The sequence below is a fragment of the Heptranchias perlo genome, chromosome 38, assembly GCF_035084215.1.
Source record: "Heptranchias perlo isolate sHepPer1 chromosome 38, sHepPer1.hap1, whole genome shotgun sequence".
In the NCBI taxonomy this organism is placed as follows: domain Eukaryota; kingdom Metazoa; phylum Chordata; class Chondrichthyes; order Hexanchiformes; family Hexanchidae; genus Heptranchias; species Heptranchias perlo.
In genome coordinates this window covers 11,075,472-11,103,079 of record NC_090362.1, presented here as the reverse complement: position 1 = coordinate 11,103,079, position 27,608 = coordinate 11,075,472, and the positions used below count along the sequence as shown (strand labels likewise).

At 41.4% G+C, this 27,608-nt stretch overlaps 1 protein-coding gene across 1 annotated transcript in view; it reads left to right on the top strand.

Annotated features, from left to right (window-relative positions):
* The window catches only part of otud7a (OTU deubiquitinase 7A), a 105,850-nt gene that overhangs the window by 10,501 nt on the left and 67,741 nt on the right, over window positions 1–27,608 (top strand). The window contains exons 2-5 of the mRNA XM_067973429.1: window positions 6,477–6,525; window positions 6,644–6,769; window positions 15,668–15,822; window positions 26,325–26,495. Coding sequence (XP_067829530.1) covers window positions 15,738–15,822; window positions 26,325–26,495 — 256 coding nt within the window. The 5' untranslated portion in view covers window positions 6,477–6,525; window positions 6,644–6,769; window positions 15,668–15,737. The remainder of the gene's footprint in view (window positions 1–6,476; window positions 6,526–6,643; window positions 6,770–15,667; window positions 15,823–26,324; window positions 26,496–27,608) is intronic.

Here is a 27,608-nt window from a genome sequence, read left to right as displayed (position 1 = left end):
AGCTTTCGGAGATTATCTCCTTCGTCAGGTGAGTGAGTGAAAGGTTCTCAAATCGCATATCTTATATTAGGCTGGGACACCATCACACCAATCAAAGGTGTCGTTGGTGTTCAGACAGGTTAGCCACGGAAAACAGTAGGTCCCAGTATGCTGAATACACATTGTGTCAAATTACACAGACAGAGAGAAAGCGACCCGAAAGGCAGAGAGAGAGAGAATATTAAAAACAGATAACTTTTTTTTCCCCTTGCTGGTGGGGTTACGTGTAGCGTGACATGAACCCAAGATCCCGGTTGAGGCCGTCCTCATGGGTGCGGAACTTGGCTATCAATTTCTGCTCGACGATTTTGCGTTGTCGTGTCTCGAAGGCCGCCTTGGAGAACGCTTACCCGAAGATCGGTGGCTGAATGTCCTTGACTGCTAAAGTGTTCCCCGACTGGGAGGGAATCCTCCTGTCTGGCGATTGTTGCACGGTGTCCGTTCATCCGTTGTCGCAGTGTTCCATCCCACCATCAAACTCCTCAGAATCGGTTTCTTTCTTGGACACACAAATCTCCATTAAAGACGGGCACCTCAGCACCTCACTCTACCGCAAGCCCACGGACAACCTCACGATGCTCCACTTTTCCAGCTTCCACCCTAACCACGTCAAAGAGGCCATCCCCTATGGACAGGCCCTACGAATACACAGGAACTGCTCAGACGAGGAGGAACGCGATGGACACCTACAGACGCTGAAAGACGCCCTCGTAAGAACGGGATATGACGCTCGACTTGTCGATCGACAGTTCCGACGGGCCACAGCGAAGAATCGCATAGACCTCCTCAGAAGACAAACACGGGACACAACCAACAGAGTACCCTTCGTCGTCCAGTACTTCCCCAGAGCGGAGAAACTACGCCATGTTCTCCACAGCCTTCAACATGTCATCAATGACGACGAACACCTCGCTAAGGCCATCCCCACGCCTCCACTACTCACCTTCAAACAGACCATCGTTCGCAGCAAATTACCCAGCTTTCAGGAGAACAACGTCCACGACACCACACAACCCTGCCACGGCAACCTCTGCAAGACATGCCAGATCATCGACACGGATACCACCATCACACGAGAGGACACCACCCACCAGGTACATGGTTCATACTCCTGTGACTCGGCCAACGTTGTCTACCTCATACGTTGCAGGAAAGGATGCCCCAGAGCATGGTACATTGGCGAGACCATGCAGACACTGCGACAACGGATGAACGGACACCGTGCAACAATCGCCAGACAGGAGGGTTCCCTCCCAGTCGGGGAACACTTTAGCAGTCAAGGACATTCAGCCACCGATCTTCGGGTAAGCGTTCTCCAAGGCGGCCTTCGAGACACACGACAACGCATAATCGTCGAGCAGAAATTGATAGCCAAGTTCCGCACCCATGAGGACGGCCTCAACCGGGATCTTGGGTTCATGTCACGCTACACGTAACCCCACCAGCAAGGGGGAAAAAAAGTTATCTGTTTTTAATATTCTCTCTCTCTGCCTTTCGGGTCTCTTTCTCTCTGTCTGTGTAATTTGACACAATGTGTATTCAGCATACTGGGACCTACTGTTTTCCGTGGCGAACCTGTCTGAACACCAACGACACCTTTGATTGGTGTGATGGTGTCCCAGCCTAATGTAAGATATGCGATTTGAGAACCTTTCACTCACTCACCTGACGAAGGAGATAATCTCCGAAAGCTTGTGATTTTAAAATAAAATTGTTGGACTACAACCTGGTGTTGTAAGATTCCTTATATTTCTTATGATGTGGAGATGCCGGTGATGGACTTATGTTCTTAATTCCCATTTGCAGCAGTGTCTTGAGACCTAGCCTTGTCCCTGTTCGTGGTACTGCATGTGCCAGACAGTACAAGTGCTGTACCATCGGTGCAAGAGTTGCAGACCTCATGTAGGAAGTAATCACTTTGATTATTCCAGTTGATATATTATGTAAATAAAGTGGAGGTGGGATTGTATGGACATTTACTTTCACAGAACAATGGTCATTTTCATGTGCATGAACATGGCTACTATCCATTAGTTTCCCAAATGCAGTGATAGTGCTGGAATGTACCCGGCAGCAATAGTTAAAAGGTTGCAGCAGATTGCAGTAGTGTGTATTTAAAGAAATTAATCCAATTAACACATTCTGTGGTTGGCACAACTGAGAGTTCTTCATTGCCTGAGGTTTGGAAGCAGAACATTGCTGTGTCACCAGTCGATTGTGATAATTAGTTCAGGCACCTTCTGATTTTCAAAGGGAGCTGGCAGGTTTTCAAGTGACAAGTGTTTTACTGATGAGCTCCATTCCCTTTGAAGCTGTTACATAAAATTTGCAAAAAAGGCTGAGCAGATACCAAGAAAATGGAACTTAGAAAAGTCTTAACAGTTTTAAGATGATTAAAAAAGTTTAGAGAATAAAAGTCCTCTCTGTTACGGGTTGGCAGGTTGTAACTAGTGAGGTGCCGCAAGGATCAGTGCTTGGGCCTCAGCTGCTTACAATAAATATCAATGACTTAGATGAAGGGACCGAGTGTAATGTATCCAAGTTTGCTGACGATACAAAGCTAAGTGGGAAAGTAAGTTGTGAGGAAGATGCAAAGAGACTACAAAGGGATATAGACAGGTTATGTGAGTGGGCGAGAAGGTGACAGATGGATTATAATGTGGGGAAATGTGAAATTATCCACTTTGGTAGGAAGAATAGAAAAACATTTTTTTAAAAGGTGAGAGACTAAAAAATGTTGGTAGCTTGAGGGATTTTGGGTGTCCTTGGACACTAATCACAAAATGTCAACGCGCAGGTACAGCAAGCAATTAGGAAGGGAAACAGTATGTTAGCCTTTATTACAAGAGGGTTGGAGTATAAGAGTAAGGAGGTCGTGCTGCAATTATGTAGGGCTCTGGTGAGACCACACCTGGAGTACTGTGTATAGTTTTGGTCCCCTTACCCAAGGAAGGATATACTTTCCTTAGATGGGGTGCATCGAAGGTTCACCAGTCGTGAATCAGAAGCCATGGGAAAGCTGCCCAGGTAAGTTTTTTTTTAAAATCGTTCTAACCACGTAATCTGTCTCAAGTAAAGTGCCTTAAGTACCTCAATGAGGTACATTTGGCTCTTTAACTATCGTCCCGCTGGCTTTAATTGCCGGCTGGACTTCCGGATTCAGGATGCCCGCATGCACACAGGTGCGTCCGTGGGGAACTCGGATGTTGGCGCCGGGCTCCGAACCCGAAAGGGATTTCCCCGATTTTCAGAGCCCCCCACCCCCAACACACCCGCAATTTCCTGGGAAAATCGAGCCCGTTAACTCTTAGAAGGCTAGACAGGGTAGATGCTGAGAGGCTGTTTACCCTAGCTGGAGAGTCTAGAACTAGGAGGCATAGTCTCAAGAGAAGGGGTTGGCCATTTAGGACCGAGATGAGGAAAAATTTCTTCACTGAGGGTTGTCAATCTTTGGAATTCTCTACCCCAGAGGGCTGTGAATGCTAAGTTGTTGAGTATATTCAAGACTGAGATCGATAGATTTTTGGACACTAAGGGAATCGAGGGATATGGGGATAGGGTGGGAAAGTGGAGTTGAGGTAGAAGATCAGCCATGAACTTATTGAATGGCAAAGCAGGCTCGAGGGGCAGTATGGCCTACTCCTGTTCCTATTTCTTATGTTCTTATGTTACGCTGTTTAGTCTGTCAAGCTGTTAAGAACAGAGGTGCGGAGTGCGGGCACTGTGCTGATGGGTGGTCTGAACCCCTTCCACCAGACTCCTGGGCTACGAAGTCTGCTCCACTTTACCAGTTTTTCATGCTTCCCATTCTACTTGCCTATCCCCTATAAGTTGTTCTTACACTGTTTTGTAAATATCTTTTATTTCTCTTATTATGCCTCCTTTTGTCTCCTGCACTTATTAATTCTGCTATTTAACTATCCTCTGTTCTCCACCTAAGCACTTTACAGATCATTCTATTTCTTTTGCTGTGTATGGTCATTTGCGTTTCCTCCGCGTCCCTTTGCCTTAGTGAATCTTGGATAGTTTATTATTAGGTTGCAAATAGATGTATAGGACTCCTGCTTTCAGAGATAGCACCACTATCATGGGTCTTAGTGCAATACGAAAACAGCTTAAGAAGAGTATCCCATTTATACATGAATTTTTCCCCTACACATACGAGCCATCCTTATTACACCTCAGAATGAGAATGCCAGATTAGTGCCAAATTATGGACTGTTCTGTGCCACGAACTGACATCCAGTAGGAACTGGGTTGAAACTATAAGAGGCAGCAGAGAGAGCAAATATTCATCCCATCAGTCTGAGATTTGAACCCAGATTTCAAAGGTGCAAGGACAATACGCTAACCATCGACACCATCCATTACCTCATTGGAGGAAAGAGATTTTAAATTGTTAATCTGGGTAGGATTTGAATAATAAATAAAAAGGTTCAGGCAGAGGCGATGCTCCTAGAGCAGATTGAAATTCACTAGTTTTATACTGTGGTTTTATACTGTGGTTTTTGCATTGTAAATTTGGTTGGAAATCATAGCACAGAGTGGCATATGTATCAGTTTTGTTTAAAGAAGCCTTGTTGCTTCCAGTTGTTTATCAAAACTGGAGATGAACAGGACATACAGGAGGTGGGTTGAATGCAGGAGAAGGGAACCTGGAATCGAAGTGCAACAAGTGGATAGAAAATTCAAAAGAAATTAGATAAATAGGAGGTGATGCACAGCAGCCCACAGTAGAGCAGAGGGATGCAGAGAGGTTAGAAAATGCATTGCTCAATTCTGTTCTTATCTGATCTATACACAAGCACTGTCTATCGGGCATCATTGGATAGAAATCAGAAGTGGGAACGCTGGCTATTTTTTTTTCCCTTAGCCCAGAGGAGCAGAGCCCATTGTAATGCCATCCTGCCTGAAGTCAACTAAATCTGCACAGATCTGGTGTTGACCTGGCAACTTCCTAGTCTGCATGCCTGCTTTACCATCTGAGTGATGCTCCAAAGCCTTTAATAATGATGTTTTTAACTATAATGTAGTTAACCAAGCTACATTGTTCTACAAATACCTGAATTCTCAGACACAGCATTGTAGCTGATGATGATTGCAATAGTTTTACTATTTGATAACAATTACTGTTTAATTAGTTACAGTATTGTATTTACAATAAATTGAACTGTATGCTCCGCAGCTTTACCTGTTTAATCTCTGACTGGTTTCTTTGTCACAGCTAGTATACACATGTTTCTTTGAAAACTGAATCATTCTTTCTCTGTTGACTTCATCTTTCCACTGTGCTGATTTCTGATGCATTAGTTTCCTGGTGTGTTGTACATTAGCATTAGGGAAAATAAGTTAGTCATTTTGTTCGTTCACACTGAAAGTTTGAGCAAATTTTTCAGCTCCTGCCTGCATTTAAAAGTCACCACTCTAAGGAGTTGGCAACATCTCCAGTCCCAAACTTTGTGATCTGAATCTGGAATCATTTTGATGTGTGTTAGAACCAGTTGGTACAAGTAAGAAACAAAAAATGTTTCCAAGTCAGCAAGATAATACATTCTAGATTTAATGGTATGTAAAATTTATATATGTTAAATACTTTCTTTTATCAATGCTTTAGTTCTGTTTTGACTTTTTACTCTTAAGCTGTTTTTGCATTGCAGCCTAGGTCTTGGCAGAACATTTATTTTGTATGTGTGTTTGGCTGCACTGTGGGGGCTCAACATTCCATGCACTCAAAGATAATAGGAAACGTTTCTGTGTAACGACATTACAACAGCATGTCCACTAGCCGAAATTGGACCGGTGACTACCAGGAAGATGCAAGGAAAGACCGATCTTCATGATCACCAGTGTGAAAAATTCTAGCAGGTTTACCTTGCTGTGACCACGACTGCAGGAGACCAATGCCAAGGCAGCTGGCTGCTGAAGAGCAATGTAGAAGCAGCTTTTAGTCTTCTGCACCACTGCTTGAGCACCTGCTAGTGTTATATTGGCTGCCAGAAGGTTCAGATTAACTTGCCCTCTAGGGTGTATAAAATATATGGTTAGTGTATCGTTTTGTCTATTCTTCTCTTGGGGAATATCCAGAACTCATCCTTTCTCCCTGTTGGAAATAAAGGAAAATTATCTATGAGCAGAGGATGTAGTTTACTGCTGTTGTAATGGCGATATGTATATGAGAATGGGATGATAAAGGCATTGTCTGTACATACCCTCAGAAATCAGCTGACCAGAATAAATATTTTGCCCTGTATTTGTTAAACTTGCAGTTATTTGCTGCTTTTGAAAGTACTTCCTACCATATTTTGTTGTGCAAATATTAACAACATATTTACCTGTCTGGGAACTAACCAGACTCAATCTATCATAAATTGTGTTTCTGTCCATAAAACTCCTTTTACATCGGTTTAGTATGTTTGTATATTTATTTATCTTCCCAGATTCTGCGCAGCCTTTGATGCAAATAAGATGCTGAAAGAAGTTGCATAGGTTAGTTTGAAGTTTTGATTTTCTGAAACAGAAGATGTATTTCAGTAGAATACCTTTGATGCAACATTAGATAAGGATCTATTTGAATGCTAAGCAGTCCTCTGACTATTGCCTTCAGGTTTTAAGGATATGGACCAAATCAAAACTGTCAGTGAAAGTGTGTGCTGATGAATTGGCTTTACAGTGTTCTCAAAGGCACCGCCCTGCAGCTCACAGTGACCCAGCTCTGGAACGCTTTCCAACAGTAAGTATGACATTATTAACTCCACGCGGAGATCATGAGGTTGGACTTCAAACAAATAAATGCACAGTTATTTTGAAATATATTTCTGTAGATGTAGAACAACAGTCAAACGTGGCAATGAAAGTAAATAAATATAAAACACCTAATCTTACCTGGGAGCATTTGCTTTCTAAACTAAATTTGATGTGCAATGTTTAAAAAGAAAAATAGTAAGACTTCCTGGTCTATGGTGTGTTGTATCTTAATGTCAGGGAGTTATAGGAATGTAGTGGAGTATTTTTTAACTTCTAGCTCACAATTGTATCAGTTCAATTATTTTTTAAAAATTGACAGCTCAATTAGGTGTTTGTTTCACTTCCCTTTGGTCTTGCTGCATTTTGATTAAGAGGTGATCTAATGCAATGATTAAGATGATTAAAGGATTTGATAAGGTAGATAGAGAAACTATTTCCTGTGGTGGGAAAGTCAAGGGGGCTTAAACTTAAAATTAGAGCTAGGCTGTTCAGCGGTGATGTCAGAAAGCACTTCTTCACACAGAGGTTAGTGGAAATCTGGAACACTCTTCTCCCAAAAAACTGTTGAGGCTGGGGGTCAATTGGGAATTTCAAAACTGAGATTGATTTTTGTTAGGCAAGAGTATTAAGGGTTACGGAACCAAGATGGAGTTAATTTACAGATCAGCCATGATCTAATTGAATGGTGGAACAGGCTGGAGGGGCTGAATGAACTCCTCAAATTACTTTTCACTATGGTTGTTGCATCAAATGGACTGCCAAGTATAACTTACATTAAAAAGTAATAATTAGGAAATGATACAAATTCAGGTCCTCCAACTACTGAAGGGTTGTTTTGGTTTCTAATGAAAAAAATCATTGCATTTTTACTTGATACATAGAAATACATAGAAGTTTTGACACAGAAACAGGCCATTCGGTCCAATCAGTCCATTTCGGCGTGACCCTTCACGAGAGCAAATAGTCCTAATCACATTTACTCGCCCTGTTCCCGTATCCCTTCATCCAGCTATCCAATCGATTTATATTGTTCCATTTACAAAACGGTTCACTAAATGATGATATGGTAAAACAGATTACTGTAGAGACCTTGTATCATGCCAACACACAACTTGATTATTAAATCCCTCCACTAAGAACAGAAGGAACAATATGAGGAGTCCACTTGCCATTATCAACAGACTCAAACTCGAAGTGTTTTCTCTGGTTCGCAATCAGACCCTGGTGTAGAACAGTCAGTGGATCAAGAACAGAACATTGGACAGTACATCAACAGACTCCATCCATCTGGCAGGACACAATACTGATTATTCACTGGTGCAGGAATGATGTGGTGAGACTCCTGGTACATCTCGTAGCCTGAATGAACAATGTGGCACCCAATGAGTCGAGTTTTCTATTGTTCACCCTCATGAATGGCTGATCCACCTGGAGATAGTCTGTTGAATTTTCAGGACGTGGAGTTATTCATCAGTTGAGGTTCTTTACAACATAGGTAAACCACAAATTCTTCTGATTTTATATGAGGCCAGGCTATCTTTTTTTGGAAATGGATATTTCTGTATCCATTTCTTCTGTTTTCCCTGTTCTCACAGTTCTTCAGAAGTGACTAGTAAAGTGATGTTAATTATGGTAACCCTGTATTGACTTTGGAAGCTGTGGTCCTCTGGCATCCTGGAACTAAATCACTGGTTTCGGTGCCCCATAGAAAGGACCATCCTTTTTCCGTTAGCCAGTCGAGTCTCATCTGTGGACAGACGAGTTTCCATTTAATGGCTTAGCTGTTGAGTGGAAATGTTTCCTGGTAAAGGCACTTTCTTTGATTGTGGTAGATACTTGTCCCTAAGGAACGTCTCACAAATAGAGCAAATAACATTAAGAAAATCGATAAACACATCAGCCTTTTAGAATTTGATGCTCCCTGGTTCTGGAGTATTTTGAACATTTTCCATCACTCAGGCTGAAATGTTCATGTAATAGCAATTGAACTTTCATCCCTCTGATTTGATGATGTTTGTATATAAAAAGGGTGTGAAATCTGTATCCTCTTTGTGTCCCATTGTTCCTCTAATGGAACTTAAATTTAAGTTCTTTATAAGATAATATCTCGCTTTTGTGCCTTTTAGTTCATGCAAGCTCAAATTTTTAATCTTCTAAAACCACTTTGCTAGTGGCTATATTTGGTTCTGGTGGGTCAGTGCTCTTTAGGCACTGGCTGTTGAACATGTTACCTAATTTGGCAGTAATCAGACCATTCAGACCCATTCTAGGTTCTTACCAAAGGTGGGTTCACACTCACTTGTAGCAGGAGTTAGTTGTCCCATTTTTTTTTTTCTGCCTTGACTTTTTCATTAAATGAATCTAGATAGGAGGCAAGGCTTTTAAGTATGGTAGATTATACAGAATCATTTCAGAAGTCCCAACAATTTTCATAGCCTGAGATCCCTACGTTATGGCTAAGGCTCCTTTCAAACAGAAGCTGGCTGAGTGGATAATGGAATACATTCTGCATTGCTGTTATCTGGCAAGTATGACATTTTTGGTTCAGTCAACGGACTTTCACTTCCTAAAAGGGAATGGTGAAATTGGAAACTCCCCGTGTAAGGAAGGTATAATTTTGATCCTGTCTTATCACTATTGTAGCATACTACCACTTTTTAATTTAAAGTCAAAGACTAGTTCAAGCAGAAATATAATTAATTTCCATCTGGAGTATGGCTCAGTCCACATTTATGTTGAGGAAGGGGTTAAACATTGCTTTTATTTATGTTTGCAAGGTACCCCTGCCCCCATACTGAGTTTTTTCCACTGGCTTTTATTTAAGTTACCCACACTGAAAGGTAATAAATAGTTCCTGCACTGAGTAAACACTGTTAATTGGTATATAGGAGATATTTCTGCAGAACAAATCCTGACATTAAAGATATTATATTTCATGTATTTTAGTTGTCCATTGAAATTACGTAGCAGTATAATAAAAGAATTGATTTGAAGTCTATGTGTGTTGATGCTGGCGTTTTCTATAGGGAGAGTGATGAGGGATGATAGAATCAGCGATTGATAAATCAGGATAAGTACGTGGGAGTACTTCGTTATGGTGCCTCATCATACTGTATAGATTAGTGGATCTTCTGTGGCAATGCTCAACACAATCATCGAATTTTACAGCACAGAAGGAGGCCATTCGGCCCATCGTGCCTGTGCCCGCTCTTTGAAAGAGCTATCCAATTAGTCCCGCCCTCCTGCTCTTTCCCCATAGCCATTCAAATTTTTCCTTTCAAGTGTTTATCCAATTCCCTTTTGAAAGTTACTATTGAATCTGCTTCCACCACCCTTTCAGACAGTGCATTCCAGATCATAACAATTTGCTGCGTAAGAATATTCCTCCTTATCTCCCCTCTGGTTCTTTTGCCAATTAGCTTAAATCTGTGTCCTCTGGTTACCGACCCTCCTGCCCGTGGAAACAGTTTCTCCTTATTTAATCTATCAAAACCCCTCTCAATTTTGAACACCTCTATCAAATCTCCCTTTAACCTTCTCTGCTCCAAGAAGAACAATCCCAGCTTCTCCAGTCTCTCCACAAAACTGGAGTTCCTCATTCCTGGTACCATTCTAGTAAATCTCCTCTGCATCCTCTCCATTTTTAGTAAAAGGATGATAGAATTGTGGAACTGATTGCCAGGAGTACTTTGTTATGGTGCCTCATCATACTGTATAGATTAGTGGATCTTCTGTGGCAATGCTCAACACAATCATCGAATTTTACAGCAAGCAGATATTAAAAAGAGACTAGATGGATTCCTGGCATTAATCCCAAAATCACAGTGAGGAAACTGATGGGAGGTTTAATGTGATAAGCTCTGTAGACTGAAGATGTTCTCCTGTCTAAAACGTTAACATGCTACAATACAGAACCGTATCCAATTCATTTTTGAAAATCCATATAAATCACATCTACTGCATTTCCAATTCTTTTTTCAAAGAATTCTATGAGGTTAGCCAAACACACTTTGAAAAAATTGTTAATTATTTTTTTTAAATGAAAATAAGCATTTATATAATGCTTTTAGCGGAGAAAATATCCTAAGGTGCTTTACAGGGGGAAAATAATACAGATAAAAGAAATAAAGGAACAGACATCAAGCCACAGTGCAAGAGGAGGGGTTACTTAATGCTTGGTCAGAAAGATTTTTGAAGATAGAGATGGTGCATGGGTTTAGGGAGGGAATTCCAGAGAGTAGGGCTGAGGCAGCTGAAGGCTTTGCCACCACTGGTGGGGTGAAGGGTCGAAGAATGCCCAAAGGACCAGACTCTGAGGACTGAAGGGAGTGTGAGGGGGCATGAGGCTGGAGGAGGTTGCAGTGATGGGGTGAGGCTGTGGATCAATTTGAAGACTAGAATGAGGATTTTAAATTCAATGCATTGGGGGACTGAGCCAGTATAGGTCAGTGAAGATGTGGATGGGTGAATGAGATTAATTGCCAGACAGAATACTGGTGGCTGATTTTTGAACAAATAAAAGGCAGAGGGTGAGAGGCTGCAAGGAGAACATTGGAGAAATCAAGTCTAGAGGTGACAAGTGTAGATAACAATTTTGGTGGAAGTAGGAGTGATGGAGGAGTGGAGGCGGACGATGTTGCGGAGGTGAAAGTAAGTGGTATTGGTGAGGGATAGGAAGTGGAGTTTGAAACTTAACTCTGCGTTGAGTAGGGTGCCATGGTTTTGCATGGCCTGGTTCAGGCTGCGGAGCGGGATGCACTCCGTAGTAAAGAAGTGTTCTGTGTTGGGGGACTAAAAATGATGGCTTTGGTCTTCCTGTTGTTCAGTTGAAGGATATTTTGACTAATACACGACTTGTATCAGACAGGTAGTCTGACAACATAGTTGTGGTCGTGCGTGGAGAGAAGTGGTGGAGACGTAGAGGTGGGTGTCATCATCATATATATGGAAACTGATCCCATGCCTGCGGATGATGTCACTGGGGCCCTTACTAACTCAGAAAGGTATGTTTTTCTCACTTTCTGGAGATTCCACAATTTTCCTTATAATGCTGAAAGCTGTCCAGAAACTATGGGAATTCTGGCACCCGGCCTCAGTCAGCGTATGGCTAAAGGACTGGCTGTTCAGAGAACAGACTGACCGCTCGGGTTACTCACCTTGGGTCTTTGCTACGATTGTAGCATGTCACAAACCTCCTTCACAAATGCTATATAACTGTAAATGGAAAAGACTTGTACATATGTGTCTGGATCAGGGAAGACCACACTTCATACTTATCACTCCAGCTTTTGATCTGAATCTGCCATTAGACAAAGTCATATATCTCGTGTAAATCTCTGGCTACTGCAGAACACATGTTGGCATCTTGGAAAATCTATCTGGTTTTCGTGTTCATCTTTACCCTGGCAGGTGAATGAAGTACCTGCTTTGGTGGCTGATACAATGTGTAGTCTGGCATGTTTATAATTCTTGTCCTTCTCCCCATATGGACTGGATTGTTGTGCACATTTCCTCAAGTGTGCTCATGTGTATCCAATAATACTAATTTGATGGCCATTTCATGTTTGTCCACTACCATGCTTCTCTCATCTGGTTAGTGGTTGCTGTAATTCCCTTCCCTCTCTACCCCCCCGCCCCCCCCCCCTGCCGCCCCTTTCCTAGTTCTCAGATTTGGACTGATCTCTGTTCTCATCCTAAGACCTCTCCCAGATCTCTGTCATGTTCTTGTACATCAGGTTTTCCTGTGTTCATTTGTGTACACATCTTAGCTACTGTTCTGGACCCAAGCCCATTACTTCTGGTTTTCCTTTCAGCCCTCCTGGGCCCGGCTCTCCTCTCTCCTCCTCTTCCTCTCACCCAGCTATGCTACCTTTTGTGTCCCCCTTCTCCATGACCGTGGTTCCCCCCCACCCCTCCCATTCCACCCTTCATGACTCCTCAGCAATTCTTCCTTTCATAACATTGTCCCAGTCTTGCATCCCTCCCGAATGAGCTCATAGCTCCATTCTGTGCTTTCCTTGGCATTTTTCAGCAGGTGCATCCCAGGACCCATCAGTGGCTGTTCCAGAGCATCAATTCAAATTGCCCCAACCTTTGCCCCCAGCAACCACTTCATCATGCATGCTCCTTAGGAACTAATCTCTCCAACTTTTTCCATTGCAGCCATCTCCAATCCTGCCAGAAAACCTATAATGACCACTGCCTTCGTATATCCCTCCAGAATGTTCACTTATTCGTGAACAAGGTCTTTACCATTCATGAACTTATTCCAGATGATTCCATTGACATCCTGGTACTGACAGAGATATGGCTCTTGCCCAGCAACTCTTTCCCATTTAAAGTGGCCGCCTCACCTGGCTATACTGTTTACCATCAGCCTTACCCAAACTATCATGGTAGTGGCATGGCCTTCATTTGGCGCCTCCACCTACTTCTATGGCACCTTTTTCTCTTTTGAAACCCTTTTCTATCCCTTACACCTTGCTCTAAAATCCTTGTTTACTGCCCCAAAGCCTAATGTCTGCTTCTGTACAAAGATATCGGCCTACCTCTCTCTTCCCTTAGCTTCTGCACTGGGTGACGACTCATTCTCGGTGCTACCAACCCACAGCCCTCTCTTCTGACATCACTGGCCTTCTTTCATACTTCAATCTCATCCTCTATTTAAACTCCTCCACTCATACTTGGGCACCTCCTTGACTTCATCATCACCTTTGGCTCTCTGTACCCATAGTTTCGATCACTGCGGCAATCTCTGACCACTTCTTCATCACTTTTACTGCCCACATCCTACTACCCTCCTCCAATCCCCACTATTCTCACCATTCACCCATGGAAAGAATTCTCCCCATTTCTGTCACAAATTCATTTAGAAATTCTCAATTTCCTTGCCTTTGGCCCACCAGTTTTTGTAATACCTCCGCTGTGTCAGCCTGCTCAATCGCTTCCTCGTTTTTGCCTTCAATAGTCTTGTCCCCTGCAAATCGAGCACTATCTTCCACCCTGTCACTCCTTCTGGTACATCCCCCTTCTTTACTTCCACAAGTCAGAGTGGCATAAACTCGAATGTACCAAGTGCACAACTGGCCTAGTCATCAATCCCCTGATCTGGCTTGACCACATTAAGTGTTACTGTGCTTCACTCACCTCTGCTAAAACCACCTGTTACTCCAGGATCATCCTGGAAGCCAAGGACAACATCATGCCTTGACCCCCTCACCACTCATCCCCCATTCTTGGTCTCCATGCTATCTGACATTGCCTGAGAAAAAGGGACCATTGACAATGTCTCACTCTCCTTTAAAAATTCACTCACACCATCAGTCCCTCCAGCTACTATTCCATCTCCAACCTCCATTTTCTTTCTAAGTTCCTTGACTGTGCTGTCATATATAAGCTCCATACCCATCTCCTCTGAAAATCCCTGTTTGAATCTCTCCAGTCTGGCTTCTATCCTTCTCACAGCACCAAAATGGCCCCAGCCAAATTCATGAATGACATCTTCTGTGACTATGATTGTGGTGCTTTATCCCATCGCATCCTCTCGTAATGGTCAACCGCACCATCCATTTCCAATGTCTCTCCTTTTTTCAGCTCAATGGGACCACCAATGCACCATTCCACTTCTACCTATTTGAATGCAGCAAGTGTGTCTGCTCCTGCCCAGATCCCCTGATGCAATGATTTTTGAAAAGTGAAAACTGAAGCAACACTGGATTAACTTTCTGGCTACCTGTTCTTTGAAAAGTCAGGAATGAGAAAGACCATTCAGCTCGTTGAAGCCTGTTGCTGTAACAAACTAATTCTCTCATTAATTGTAATGTGAATAACCCCAATATTTTTGCCTCTGTTATCTCATCTCATTTGTTGATTTTTTTTTTCTAAACGTTTCTCGTTCTTTGTAAGGTTTTTCCTGATATAGTTGTTCTAATTTTACTTTTCATTATGTCCATGTTCTTGGTCCCTGAGCAGGTTCTTGCTTCAGTCAATTTTTTCTTGAAATCTGAATAATGATGGCCCATTGTATCACTTCACATTCCTTTGTACAACTGAGTCTTACAGTAGCCCAACAAAAAACAACAGGCAACAATTTTAGAAATGGAATAAAACCTTATTACAGTCTTGGGAGTAGCAAAGCAGAACTTCCCCATAGAGCTTACGTTAGTAAAGTTTGAGCTTCCTTCATTAAATATAATAGCACTCTAATGGGGATCATGCATTTGTTTACATCTTGATGTAATTTTTTACACAATTTTAATCAATTGTTTAAGTAGAATCCTGCAAATCAAATTGTTATATTTTTTAAGAAGTTATTCTGCTATGACACTGATTTGTGTAAATCACTGGAAACTTCTTCATTTGCAAGCTGTGCAGTTGCTCGCACTCATGAAATAAGAGCCCTATCAAATACCTTGGTTTATGCTCTCACCTGTTTAAACAATCAGTACTGAATATATGATACAGGCATGCTTTTACTGGCTATGAAGCATTGTTGCTTTGGACTTTAATTCTGGTTCTTAATTATTTATTCCGGTGAAATGGAACCATCATTAACTTTATGTTGTATGCTGTTTGCAGTTGTGGATTGTTTTCTTTATTCTTTTGCTTCCTAAGATATGAGTCATTGTCACACACTGGTGGGGTTGTTACTTTCACAGCTACTGGATGGTACAAACAGTTGGGAGTGAGCTGCTGCATTCATATTACTTTGCAGCAGCAGAAAACAAGCAAGTAATTCTGTGAGGGATGCTATACTTCCCTGACTGACTGCTGCAATCAGTGGGAAGTAGTCATGAACTCCTCCTGGATTGATGATTGATGCAAAGTTTGGTTTTTATGCCCTGGAAAAACTGTGTTCTTATTTTCTTCATTTGTTTTTCAACAGATGACCGACTAAAAGCCTGGCGACCAAAACCAGTTCTGCTGTGGGTCTGGTAGTCCATCTACATGATCACATGACTCTTGATATGGATGCGGTCCTGTCAGACTTTGTTCGGTCCACGGGGGCAGAACCTGGTCTGGCAAGAGACCTGCTGGAAGGTGAGTTAAATACTGAAGAACAAATATTGTTAAACTGTTACATGACGCTGTGGCATCTTTAGTGAAGAAGGATAGAATATTTTTGTGTTGTACGTTTATTTTCAATTTCCTTTGCTTATTCAATATTATTTCTAATGTTTAGAATTTGTTGACCTAACCGTATGGTACCGGAGTGTGGTGTTCTGGTTGGCTATGGACAGATTTGCTTACTACGCTGCCATATTAACGTGTTTGAAACTGCTTTACCCCATAGTGGTCAGAATTTGTGTGTGTATATATATATATATATATATATATATATATAGAGTGTGTGTGTGTGTGTGTGTGTGTGTGTGTGTCTTTCAAATTAAATGTTTAATGTTAGTCCCATTCTTGTTTCTACTTGAAGATATTGAAGTTTTCACAGCAGAGGTCTGTTTATGAACATGTGGTTTGCATATTCAAGTCAGGGGCCTTCATCAAATTCTTGCCAACCTCTTTGGGGGAAGAGCAGAAACTGACAGAAATGATATTGGAGCCCTTATTATTGCCAACAGCATCAATCCTGAGCATTCCTTATCCATCGGATTGACACAAAATTGGTTTCTTGTTCCTATAATCTCTCCATACACTCTTGAGAGCTTCAACTTTGTTCAACTAGCATGAAGTAATGATTTTGAGTGGACTCTTGGGAAATTGAATTGGGGGAGCTGTGATGAATTATTGTCTTATCAATCAGAGGAGTAATACATTGTTCACACCGCCTATTCTTATGATGTATGTAATTAGGATAAAATAGGTCATGGGGCCAGTGTGATGTAAAAATGAAGGAGAATTCTAATGATGAAGAAGAGTTGTTATGTCATACAGTTTTCATAAAATATATTTTTTTATATATATATTTTATATATATATAAAGAGTGATCTGTACAATAAAGTGGTAACATGAAACTTGACCCCCCCCCCCCCTACTGCAGAGGTATGATCTTAGCCTGGCTGTTGTGAGAAGACACCTTTGCACCTGCTTTTGCGAGGGCAGGAAGGGAAAGTGGATGGGTAGACTTCACTGGGCTGCTGTTGATCATCATCTAGCAGCCATTAAATTGACCTGCAGATTGCTGCCTTCTCCATCTGCTTGGCGACAGGAGACTTGTTGACATTCCTGTTGTACCAAAGAGAGTATTGTGGTGAGCCAGTCCTTTTAACAGCTTGTACTGCAGTCTGGTGAGCTTATGAATGATAACGTAACAAGTGATCCATTGACTGACTACTGTATGTATGCAGGTGGTTCTGGATACAGATTTTTTTTAATAGCAAGATTCTTGGAAAATGAATAACAAAAAGAATGGTATTTCACTTAGTATTCTTTGTCTGTAAAAGTACTCTGAACCATACAAAGTGAGGTTTGTAAGATTCCTTTGCTTTATATTGCTACTATCAGCTGAATTTCATCAAAACTAATTCATGTTAAGATTATAAGGAATCGTAGCAGGGAGTTGAGCTTTGATAAGTAGATGGGAATAGAGCTGGGATGATTCCTATTCCAACTAAATAATATTGGTTTATACACACATATGAAATTCCTTGGGTGCCTAATAAAATGTAGCTTAGTGTGGATCAGGATTGTATAACATGAGTGCTAATAATCTGACACTTTAAAGTGCTGAATTATGTCAGATGTATCATCAAAAAATTGTACATTGTATTGGTATTATTCAGCTTTCCCCACTCCTCTCCTGTCATGAAGACATCGGCATTTGCTGGAGTATGGTGCCATAAGCACTGGCAGCCTCCTGGTACCTTGTTACATTGGTCAACTTTCATGTGTAAGCCTGGGCATTGAGTGCTGGCATTCTACTTGGTTATGTTGGCATCTTTGTCCAGCCCAATCCAGCACATACATGCACTTTCCAGCAGGAGTCACTGGAGGCCAGTCAGGAACTGGATTCCTGAATGATTTCTCTCCTTTCCCCGCTCCCCCCCACACCCCTTCTCCCGGCTTTTGTAACCCGGTGGTACTGAGGCCAGTTGTCATGTCCCAGCTGCTGCCCTGCCTGAAATCGGCCAATTTGGCATGGACCAAACGTGGCATCTTCCTTATCTGCTTCGCTACTCACTCCGTGAATCTGCTGAGGCACCAGCGTATTGATGTTATATCATCAGTATTGTGTGATGTTCAGAAATAGAAATTAATTTCATTTCCTGAATGTTCATGTAATTGACTGGTTTCATTTAAGTTATAGTAGATGTCATTAGGTTAGTAACATCAGAGGGCTGTGGATGCTCAGTCGTTGAGTATATTCAAGTCTGAGATTAATAGATTTTTGGACTTTAAGGGAATCAAGGGATATGGGGATCAGGTGGAAAGTGGAGTTGAGGTCGAAGATCAACCATGCTCTTATTGAATGACGGAGCAGGCTCGAGGGGCCGTGTGGCCTACTCCTATTTCTTATGTTCTTAGTGGTGTGATAAAACACTGGATATTAAATTTTGCAGTAATTTTAAAATACTTGTCCCTTTTCTCTCCCAGTAATTACAGTTAGCTCTCTAGCATCTCAGCTTTCTGTATCGTGTAATGTTGGATAAGGGTGGCTTCATCGTTTTTATTATATATATTTGTTTTCCGGATGTGGGCAACAATGGCAAGGCCACATTTATTGCCCATCCCTAGTTGCCCTGAAAAGATGGTGGTGCACCTTCTCCTTGAACCACTGCAGTCCTTGTGGTGATGGTGCTCCCAAAGTGGTGGTAAGTAGGGAATTCCAGGATATTGATCGAGTGATGATGAAGGAATGATGATGCGTGTCCAAGACAGGATGGTGTGTGACTAGAAGGTGATGGTGTTCCCACGACTTTGCTGCTCCTGTCCTTCTTGTGAGTAGGGGTGGCAGGAGAGAGAGATGTTTTTGAAGTAACCCTGGTGAGTTGCTGTAGTGCATCCTGTAGATTATACATACTGCCACCACAGTGCACCAGAGATGCGTATTGAGCTCAGTGGCACGGAGGCTGATCAAGCAAAGGGTCACATCCTGGATAGTGTTGAGCTTCTTGAGTGTTGTTGAAGTTACATCCATCCAATTAAGCGGTGACTATTCCATCACAGTCCTGACTTGAACCTTTTAGATGGAGTAGAGGCTTTGAGGGGTCAGAAGATGATCAGGTCCACTTAACGCAAAGTACCCATCCTCTGCCCTGCAACTGTAGCCATGGTGTTGATATGGTTGGTCCAGTTAAGCTTCTGATCGGTGGTAACCCCCAAGATTTTGATTTTGGGTGACCTGGAGATGGTAATGCTGTTAAAGGTTGGAGGAGGGCTCTCTCTTGTTGGAGATGGTCATTACCCGCCACTTATGTGGCGCAAATGTTAGCTGTACAAGCCTGGATGTTCTCCAGCTCATCCAAGTTGGCACAGAACACAACGGTTAGCCTCCGACAACCACAACCATCTTCCTTTGCGTCAGATATGACTACAGTCACTAGAGGGTTTTCCCTTTGACCCCCATTGACCTCAGTTTTACTAGGGCTTCTTGGTACCATAATCAGTCAAATGCTGCCTAGATACCGAGATCAGCTACTCTCACCTCTCCTTTGGCATACAGCTCTTGTGTCCATGTCTGGATCAAGGCTGTGATGAGATCTGGAGCTGAGTGGTTTTGGCAGAACTAGAAATGAGGGTCGGTGCACTGGTTATTGGTGAGTAGATGTTGCTTGATGACACTATTGATGATTCCTTCCATCACTTCACTGATTGGGAGGAAGTTGATCGGGTGGTAATTGGCCGAGTTAGATTTATCTTTTTGTAGATTGGACCTACCTGGGCAATCTTCACATGTTGCCAGGTAGATGCCAGTATCATAGCTGCATTGGAACAGCTTGGCTGGGGGAGCATCTAGTTCTGGTGCACAGATCTTTAGTACTACAGCTGGGATGTTGTCAGGGCTCATAGCCGTTGCTATCTCCTGTGCACTCAGCCATTTCTAAATGTCACGGGGGTTTGCAAGTATCTTTAGCACTTTTAGCTGAGGATACTTGCAAATACTACAGCCTTGTCTCTTGCACTTGTGTACTGGATTCAACCATGGTTGAGGATGGAACATAAGAACAGGAGTATACCATTGCAGCTCCAGGAGCATGTTCCACCATTCAGTTAGATTACGGCTGATCTATTCCTCAACTCCATTTACAGACCTTTGATCCATATTCTTTGATACCTTTACCTAACAACAAAAAATCTTATCGATCTTAATCTTGAAAATTTCAGTTGACCCAGCATCCACACCCTTTTGAGAAATTGGATTCCAGATTTCTACTACCTTTTGTATGAAAAAGTTCTTCCTGATTTCACTCCTAAATGATCTATCTATAATTTTAGGATTATGCTCTCTTGTTCTGGATTCCCCCACCAGAGGAAATAGTTTCTTTGTATCTACCCTATTGAATCCCTTAACCATTTTAAATACTTCGATTAGATGTTCATGACTGCAGGCCCAATCTGGCACTCCTGTTAGTTGCTTGGTTGTTTACCAGCCTTCTCAATAGGGTAGATGCAGGGAGGATGTTTCCTCTGGCTGGGGAGTCTAGAACTAGGGGTAGGCCATTTAGGACTGAGATGAGAAGAAATTTCTTCACTCAGAGGGCTGTGGAGGCTCAGTCATTGAGTACATTCAAAACAGAGATTGATAGATTTCTAGATATTAAAGGCATCAAGGGATATGGGGATAGTGCAGGAAAATGGCGTTGAGATAGAAGATCAGCCATGATCTTGTTGAATGGCGGAACAGGCTTGAGGGGCCGGATGGCCAACTCCTGCTCCTGTTTCTTATGTTGTTATGTTCAACTGGATGCAGTAGTTAGTTGTACTTAACTCTGTCTATAGCCTGCTGCTTTTGGTGTTTAGTCTTGGTACCTCATTCTAGCTTTGTCTGGTGCTGCTCCTGCCACATCCTTCTACACTCACCATTGAACCAGGGTTGGTCTTCTGACTTAATGGTGATCAAGAAGTGAGGAATTTTGGTGGTATACAATTCTGCTGCTGATGGCCCACGGTGTCTCATTGATACCTAGTTTTTGGCTGCAAGATCTATCCATATTCTGTCCCATTTAGCATGGAGGTAATGCCACACTACATGATGGAGGATGTTTTCGCGAAAGATTTTGTCTTCACAAAGACTGTGCGGTGGTCACTCCTACCAACGCTATCATGGGTAGATATGTCTGCGACAGGTAGGTTGGTGAGGACAAGGTCAAGTAGGTACTTGTGTTGTTTGCTGTTTCACCTGACCCAGGCTCAGTCCACCAGTTACATCCTTCAGGGCTCAGCCATCTTGGTGAGTGGTGGTACTATCGAGCCACTCTTGCTGGTGCCATCCAGAGAATATTCTGTGCTCTTGCTTCCCTTAGAGCTTCCTTCAAGTGATGCTCAATATGAAGGAGTACTGATTCATCAGATGAGGGAGACATTTTATAATTTATACAATGAGTACAGTAGCCCTAGTGGTAATGATACAGAACTAGCAACCTAGACATCAAGCGTTTAAATCAACTATGGCAAGTTATGAAACTGAATCCAATAAATCTGATAATTTGTGGGCTAGAACCACAGAATTGACTATGACCGCTTCAGGAAATGTCCTCCAGGAAAGGGAGCCTAACCAGTCTGGCCTTCTCGTGACACCAGTCATTTACTAAGAGGTTGTTTTTTAATGCCCTTTGAAGTGGCTTAGCGAACTTTGGTGATCAACAGGATTCCTTGACCTTGTTTGACCTGAAACCATGAGACTTCATGAGGTCTGGAGTCACTGTTGAACCCAACAGTATATGACTGTTTTCCCAATTCTGGCGGGTCTATCCTGCCAACGGGGATAGGATATATGGTAATGGAGGAGTCTGGGATGTTGGCTAATGGATATGATTCTGAGAGTATGGCTATGTCAGGCTGTTGCTTGACTAGTCTGTGGGACAACTCTCCCAGGAGGAGCACTAGTCCCCAGATGTAAGTGAAGAGGACTCTGCAGGGTTGACTAGGTTGAGATTGCCCTGATACAATGCCTGGATTGTTGCCGAAAGGTTCATTCCAAATTTTCCCCCCTTATTTTTGAACTTTGTTATTGTTTACAACTGTGTGGTTCGCTAAGCCACTTCAAAGGGCATTAAAAAACAACCTCTTAGTAAATGACTGGTGTCATGAGAAGGCCAGACTGGTTAGGCTTCCTTTCCTGGAGGACATTTCCTGAAGCGGTCATAGTCAATTCTGTGGTTCTAGCCCACAAATTATCAGATTTATTGGATTCAGTTTCATAACTTGCCATAGTTGATTTAAACGCTCGATGTCTAGGTTGCTAGTTCTGTATCATTACCACTAGGACTACTGTACTCATTGTATAAATTATAAAATGGGTGGAGCAAACTGAATAACCCAAGATGCAGCAACATCTTTGCATCTTAGCCCAGTGGCACCTGCTATGTTTTTGGTCCTAACACAAGCTTGTTCTAGTTGCCAATTCAAGTACCAATTTTTCCTTGAGTGGAACATTTCAGTGCTCTAAGTGGTTCCTTGGGACTCATTGTTGTCTTTGCTTAAAGAACTGAAGCTTTCTTCAAACTGAGGCTATATACAGCAAGTGGGTGATGATTACCTAAATAAGGAATGTCTGTGGTCGGAGGACTAATTCTTATCTGTATGTAGTGATTAATCTGGACTCAAAGAATGGGAAAGACTCTATGCACACGAAAATCTACCTTTTTACAAAATCAGATCCCATCCCTTTTTATTACCAGGTAATGAATATACTAATTGTAGCAGCACAAAATATCATTTACATCAATCAAATCAATCATCCATTGTGAGTTTCCAGTTTGATACATTAGAATAATTGTGCAGTTTGTGGCACACTAGTAGAAAATTAAAGTCTATGCTCCTGTAGAGGATTGAGGGGACATTCTAACTATGAAAAATTGAGGAATTGTGCTGTTTTGCACAACATTCTCACATTGCCACCTGCAATGTGACAAAGGTGTGATTTGTTTTTGGCGTGGGGGAAGGATAGTTGAAGAAATATATATTCATGTTACACATACTTTTCTCCATAATGTTAATATTGTTTGGGATTTTTTTTTAAGTAGTGTACAGCTGGGTTCACTGTTTGAATTTGGTTTTGTGCAGTGTGCATCTGCTACATTTGGGAAAAAAACTATTCACTTATGTAGATATATACGGTAAGCAGAAAATTCCCAAAGCTTAGCATGGAGCTACCCTACCAAAAGCACCTAGTATAAATAGGGTGTTTGCACTTATCTCAATAGTTTGAGGGTGGATTATAACACTGGGCGGCAGTACAACTGAATTGTTAGTGTCTGTAAAATGAAGCTATTTATATAAAAAAAAATCAGTGCACAAGCATTTTCTGCACAGCTCTAAACAATACAACCGAGTGCTCTTCAGCAGATATTAGCAACAGGTTTTGTCATCTCAGTGGGAATAGTTTAATGTTTCAAAGATGATACAAGGGTGTCATTCTAAGAGACCTACAACCTCATTGGTAAACCATCTTTCTGATAATCGTACTACAAGCTGCCTCAAGAAATCAAGAAAGCAAAGCTCGATTGCTCTAACATTGTCATGTTAATGCAAGCATTCTCTAATACCAGATATTTTATTCTTCAATACAGGCTAAATCAAATCTACAAAAATCATTTTTTATGGAACCTTGATGATCAGGTTTAAATCAGAATACTTTTACTTTTTCCTAAGTAGTCTCACTGAAGAGATGAATAAACTTGGATAACATGGGCAAAGTAATGCTGTAGAACTGAAATGTAAAAAAAAAATTTGAATAAGTGGTATGCAAACATTTTACTGATAAGTCTTCGAGTCATGTTCTTGGGGGTCCATTTTACAGTTGAGGGTGAATTGTTCCAGTAAGAAGCTTAAATTCAGCCTCTGCATATTTACATGGCTTTCAACAATTTTCAGGTATCAGAGCTACATCACATATTGATAAAGCATCACATTGTACAGAAGATTAGAAAGATTTGGTATGTGTATCAAATGAAAAAGGTTCGGCAGGTTGCCTTGGCATGCAGCCAAAGGTTCTGTCATATCCACATGTTCAGAATGATATAAATTCTCTTTGAATGCTGAGCGCCTTGCTGTCATTGTAATGCCAAGTGTTGTGTTGAAACCTGTGTTCAAGTACCTCTCACAGTTATAGTATATTTGACATTAAATGAAAACAAATTTAATCATTGACACTAGGGCCTTGTACTTCTCTAGACATATAAGTTTGTCGCAGTTACTGAACTGAAAATCCTTTTGTTAAGAAACTAGTGCATTTCCAGTGGCATTGCCCGTAGAATTGTGTGGATATGGCTCTTGCTTCTGCCTCACTAGTATAGGTGGTTGGTGTTCAGCCCTTTGTCTGATCTGGCACTGAACTCCATCATAGTGTCATGGTGACTGCATTTGTTTTTTCCGGCAGATGATCTGGGGCTGACTTTCCCCTGTTTTTATTCTGAATTGTAAATTAGTTAAGATGATGTGGTGATATGCTTAAAGTTTAGAAATTCACCACAGTGCATATATTGCCTTTTTTGAAAAAGCATTAACTGGTATAGTACAGCACAGTCACAGTTTTATGACTTGGAAACTATATAGAAACAGTGGGATGTAAATTTAAAACAGAACTTTTCCTTACTTGTAAATGTGGAAAAAGTTTACAACAAAAGAGGGGAATGTAAGGTTCACCCCTCCCCCTGCCCCGACCTGAATTGTAACCCAACCCATTGTCTATTTTCAGAAGCATTGGTAGATGCTTTAAAACTTAAACTTGCCTTAGTTACCATGAGCTGTGATTATGTTTATTTTGCAAACTGAAGGATATTGCCAATGCTAGCCAGAATTAACTAACATATAATTTCAGATACATAAGAGGGTGTGTTTTAGGTTTGTGAACAGTAAACTTAGGACAGATGCCAGAAAGTATTTCTTTACATAGAGGGTGATCCATAGCTGAACAGGTTTCAAGGAGAGGTGCTTGAGACCAGTTCACTGGATTGATATAAGAAACAAGGAGCTACTGTAAAGGGGAGAGGTTAATATTAATTGTATGATTTATATCAATTAGTGTTAATTTTATTCAGGCGGTGGGTATCAATTGGGACTTTCTTGTATCTTTTTTATAGGAGAGCTTAACTAGGGTGAGGGGAGTGTTTAAGGGGAATCTCTGTGAATAAAGGCTTGGAAGCTACTAAAGACAAGACTCTAGTATTCTATCCTTCACCACATGGCTATCCAATTTTAACAGTTAGGGATGATATTTTGGAAGGATAAGATCGAATGAGCCAAAGAACCTTCTTCATCTGAATCTATAAGAAAGAAAAAAAGATTTTACATTTATGTAACGCCTTTCACGACCTTGGGACATCTCGTAGCGCTTCACAGCCAATTAAATACTTTTGAAGTGCAGTCACTGTTGTAATTTTGCACACAGCAAGGTCCCACAAACAGCAATAAAATTAATGACTAGATAATGTGGTTTAGTGATGTTGTTTGAGAGATAAATATTGGCCAGGACAGCAGGATAACTTTCCTGCTCTTCTTTGAAAAGTGCCATGAGATCTTTAAAGTCCACCTGAGAGGGAGCCTCGTTTTCACATCTCATCCCAAAGACAGCACCTTTAAGATAATTGGCAAAAGAACCAGAGGGGAGATATGAGGAGAATTTTTTTTACGCAGCAAGTTGTTATGATCTGGAATGCACTGCCTACAAGGGTGGTGGAAGCAGATTCAATAGTAACTTTCAAAAGGGAATTGGATAAATACTTGAAAAGGAAAAAAATTGCAGGGCTATGGGGAAAGGGCGGGGGAATGGGACTAATTGGATAGTTCTTTTAAAGAGCCGGCATGGGCATGATGGGCCAAATGGCCTCCTTCTGCTCTGTATCATTTTATGATTCTATTCCACTGACAGTGCAGCACTCCCGCAGTACTGCACTGAAGTATCAGCACAGATTATGTGCTCAGGTCTCTGGAGTGGAGCTTGAACCCACAGCCTTCTGCCCCAGAGGCAAGAGCGTGCCATGGCTAACATCTACACATGGGAACTCTGAATGTCAGATGTTTTGCACAGTACTGATGCTAAGCTCAGTGAATCATTGTCCAGTGGTGATATTGATGCATTATATTACAATGTTAATTGGCTTTGATAAACAGTTGTCAACATTGCTTATTACATAATTATAAATGAGTTGCACACTTTTAGAATTTTATTGATCATTTATCATATAACAGGTGTGTATACAACTATTTATTATAAATAGACATCTTAAAAACATAATAAACAAACATCTCTGCATTGATTGGTTCTGAATTTGTTTTAAAGTAGCAAGAAATGCTAACCTGGCCCCCAAAGGGTTTGTATCCTAAATGAAGGAGCATGGAGTGAAATGACTTGATGTTTTCCCTCTAGATAGCATGCTGATTACATTTGGATAACGAGGACCAATGTACAATTTTATATTTGTAGGTAAAAACTGGGATCTGAGTGCAGCTCTGAATGACTTTGAACAACTTAGGCAAGTTCACACTGGGAACTTGCCTCGTGTGTTCAATGAAGGAAGCTTCTACAAGCAACAAGAAAAAGAACTGTCCAACCAGGTGATCAAGTGTGAGCAGAGACAGGATGAGATTGCTCAAGGTAATGTGGTTTAACTGTAGATTCCCATCTTCTCTACAAGTATTTTGAATTGTTTCAAAGATCTCGCATTATTCACAGTATAGTGTCAGAACACCTGCAATTAACAAAATAAAAACAAAAAATTCTGGAAATACATATATTGGCATCAGAAAGACCTTTACTCAAAATAGCTGGTCTTTGCTGTTTTACAATGATAATTGTTTAGTTCACATCATGGGAGAATGATGCCTGTGCACTGGTTCCCCAGCTGGGATCTGAGTACAGCTCTGCATGACTTTGAGCAACTTAGGCAAGTTTACACTGGGAACCTGACCCATGTGTTCAATGAAGGAAGCTTCTACAAGCACCAAGAAAAAGAAGTGTCCAACCAGGTGAACAAGTATGAGTGAAAGGCAGGGTAAGACTGTTCAAGGTAATATGGAAAAAGGACCTGCTTTTAGCAATGCAAATGGGGCAGATGATGTTCTCCAATGATTTAATCTAAACAAGCGCCAGGTAAAAGGAATTTTAGTAGTTGATGGATTGTTGTGTATTCCAAGCATTTTCTGCTATTCAGGTTTTCAGCTTTCATTGTGTTTTCCATATCTTTGCAGCTAACAAAATCTCCAGCCAACTGCTGAATTCCTTCATGTCCTCACCATAAATGCTGCAGAATCTGTCGCACAAAACACAAATCTGCATTTGAATAATTCTAATTATTGTGCAGGTTTTTACACAATGAACAATTCTAAAACAACAGTTCAGTTTTAATGTAATTTATCCATTTTACATCCGGATAATCATATTGTACATTTTTCAAAGTTAAGTCACTTTATCTGTTTGAAGCAACCATAAGGCATATCCTGCACTCCCAGTGGGGAGTTGCATTTACAGAAAGTGCAGGTTGGGGAATCGTGGCTGCAATGTCATAGCCCTGCCTCCAAAACACACTTCTTTCAAGCATTGCTTCCCTGCTGACAGCGCAGAATTAGCTCTCTTATGTCTTCACATCACCTAGCTGTGGATAACTCTTTGATTAATCCTTGCTAATAGTCCTATGATCTATTAGCAAGTGATTTAATTCAGATCTTTGAATCAATTCATTCACAATTTTGTTTGTCATATCTATATATA